Here is a 2,500-nt window from a genome sequence, read left to right as displayed (position 1 = left end):
GACAGATCTAAGGCATGCGGGTGCTCATGAGCTTTGCTGTTTGTCGATGTCCCCAGGAGGCCCATACCACTACCATTTGTATGGCAGCTAGCCATGGGCGCAATTCCATTCCAGGGGGAATCACTCTTTGGTTGCGATGGCGATGAGAACCGGTTGCTGTTTAGCTCAGCGTTTCCAGCGAAGGAAGGGCTTTGAATGAGAAGGCGCGTCCGATTCGGCGAGGTTGGTGTTTTGTCAAAGTTCAAGCTCAAGACGGGCTCCTGCAGAAATATGTTATTATTGTTGTGATTGTTGTGATGTGGAGGAATCCTGGATCCTTCCCGCTTCAGCTCGTCCAGCGTTGTAATGGCAGTAATGCAAACATCATCGTCATCATCGGCAGGCTGAGGAGCATCGAAGGAATCGCACGTATTCTCGTCCGTAATATCAATGAACCGATCGGCAGTCCTCGGTGCAGCTACCGGTTGTATGGTGGGGGCATTTTTGCATCGAACCGTTGGCTGTAAGTATCGCGAGATGTCCACAGTTTTCAAACGACCACCCCTTAATACCATTGAATCATTTTTCAGCGCCACGGATACGGTGGCGTCTGTGCTGTGGAGATCGAACTTGAAATCCTTTCGCTTCGGGCTTGCTGCGTCGTCGGTAACGGATTTGGCAGATGCCGCGCTAGAACTCTTCGCTCCGTTGGCGTTCCGCTGCCTTCTTCCTAAAAGAATAAAAATAAAATAAGAAGTTACACTCATAAGAAGATGGTAAGCACGAGTTATGCTATTTTTCCGCTTCGAAGCATATCGGCCCGTAATGAACAATTGATGTTTCTGAGACAGAGTTTAAAAAAATGGAATTTTGCGGAGAAGCTTTGCGCGGAGAAAGAAATCTTTGAGAAAACGTATACCAGAGCACGCACCTTTAATCATTTTGGGCACCGCTTGGATTCTCTCGCCCGATCGAATTAGTTCAGCGGGTCGGCTTGTTGGATGCGAAGCAAGCGGCGGTATTAGAAGGTTTTCTGTTTTCGATTCCCCTGTTGGCCGAACACTCTAACTTATGCCGTGAGGCGCGAATCCAGCAGCGATTTTCTCCATCCTCCACCGCAAAACAAAGAATTTGTCGAACGCACGCACCAACAAAATCCAAAATGGAAGCACGCACTTTTGTTGAGTTCTGCGACGAAAGATCCACCCTCTCGCGCGAAAACACAAGACGGCGGTGGGCTGCGGAAAATCTCAACTTGGTTGATGCAGGCTCAGTGTGGCTTGGGCGATTCTTTTGAGAAAAAACTCGCAAATGAAGGAAACTTTTCCCGCTTCCTCCGCCTTCCGCTTCGAGACTGAAAACAATCTAATTTTCATTTCTCGCTTTTTTCTAGACCGCGTTCAGATGCACGTAAGTCATAGCACTTCACTCGCCGCCATATTGGATTTTGGCTATGCTTCAGTGACTGTCAAACACATGTTTACCAAATCGACAGAAAGCGTTTGGTGATATGAAGGAAATCCGGAAATTTTCATTTATCATCAGGTCAGGTCATCATCAGGATTTTATCAGGTATAGTATCGCTTTTGCTCGTTTGAATGATTCATACCAGGCGATATCACCTGCGAGAATACGACGCACCGCGTTCAGATTTGAGAGTTCGGTTCGGGTGGCCCGGAATTGTTTTGATGAATATCTAATTTTCGTTTCTTTTAAAAATTACAAAAAAATATTTTAAAAAATCAAAAACGCTAATTTCAAAGCTCGAGTCACAAAACGCGACCTTTTCATACTGCACTTTGTGTCCAAAGGAGGCCATTTTCTGTCGGCAGTCCAGCCGAAAGAGCCTATCAACAGAAGGGCCCTAATAAACGCCTTAACAAGGCCTTGGTAAGGAGGCTTGTTAAGGCGCTGTTAAAAAAAACAAAAAAGGCTCGCCGAGGGTGAAAAGTGGGTCCTGCGAAACCGACCGAGATTTGCAGCTTCCGGTGGACGTTCGGCAACGTTTGAAGATGACCGACGTGCTGAGCAACGCGCACAACTCCGAAAAGGTTTCCGCGTTGGTGAAGGAAGCGGAAAATCTCAAGTCCAAGTTGGAGGAAGAGCGCCAAAAGCTGAACGATGTGGCTCGTGAGTTGAGCGATGTGGCCTGGGCTTATCGATCCGTGTTCGAGAGTCCTGTTTGTTTATTTCGAGAATCACATGCCTTTTTCCCTCTTCCCCAATCGCCCAGTATCGTCGGTGGCGGAGCGGTTGGAGATGATCAGCTACTTAAACATCAAGCCCCGTCGTGTCCTCAAGGGCCACCAGGCCAAAGTGCTGTGTTCAGATTGGTCGCCGGACAAGCGCCACATCGTCTCCTCCTCACAGGATGGCAAGCTGATCATTTGGGACGCGTTCACGACCAACAAGGAGCATGCCGTAACCATGCCAACAACCTGGGTCATGGGGTGCTCCTACGCACCTTCCGGCAATCTAGTAGCCTGCGGGTAGGTGCACCACGGGCTCCGCCCGTCTCGTC

The 2,500-nt window shown here is 48.7% G+C and overlaps 2 protein-coding genes across 2 annotated transcripts in view; one reads left to right on the top strand and one right to left on the bottom strand.

Moving 5' to 3' along the window:
* Nucleotides 1–1,315, bottom strand: part of LOC126576512 (histone-lysine N-methyltransferase PR-Set7) — a 3,489-nt gene extending 2,174 nt beyond the window's left edge. Inside the window, exons 1-2 of the mRNA XM_050237817.1 lie at nt 911–1,315; nt 1–709 (exon numbers count right to left, since the gene is read on the bottom strand). The exon at nt 1–709 is cut by the window's left edge and continues 369 nt beyond it. Coding sequence (XP_050093774.1) covers nt 1–709; nt 911–920 — 719 coding nt within the window. The 5' untranslated portion in view covers nt 921–1,315. The remainder of the gene's footprint in view (nt 710–910) is intronic.
* Nucleotides 1,316–1,910: 595 nt separating this feature from the next.
* Nucleotides 1,911–2,500, top strand: part of LOC126574937 (guanine nucleotide-binding protein subunit beta-5) — a 1,835-nt gene continuing 1,245 nt past the window's right edge. Inside the window, exons 1-2 of the mRNA XM_050235357.1 lie at nt 1,911–2,109; nt 2,213–2,468. Of these exons, the coding sequence (XP_050091314.1) occupies nt 1,992–2,109; nt 2,213–2,468 (374 nt within the window). The 5' untranslated portion in view covers nt 1,911–1,991. The remainder of the gene's footprint in view (nt 2,110–2,212; nt 2,469–2,500) is intronic.

The sequence above is a fragment of the Anopheles aquasalis genome, chromosome 3 (genome assembly GCF_943734665.1).
Source record: "Anopheles aquasalis chromosome 3, idAnoAquaMG_Q_19, whole genome shotgun sequence".
NCBI lineage: Eukaryota > Metazoa > Arthropoda > Insecta > Diptera > Culicidae > Anopheles > Anopheles aquasalis.
Note: the sequence above shows the minus strand (reverse complement) of the source record. Positions and strands in the feature narration are given on the sequence as shown.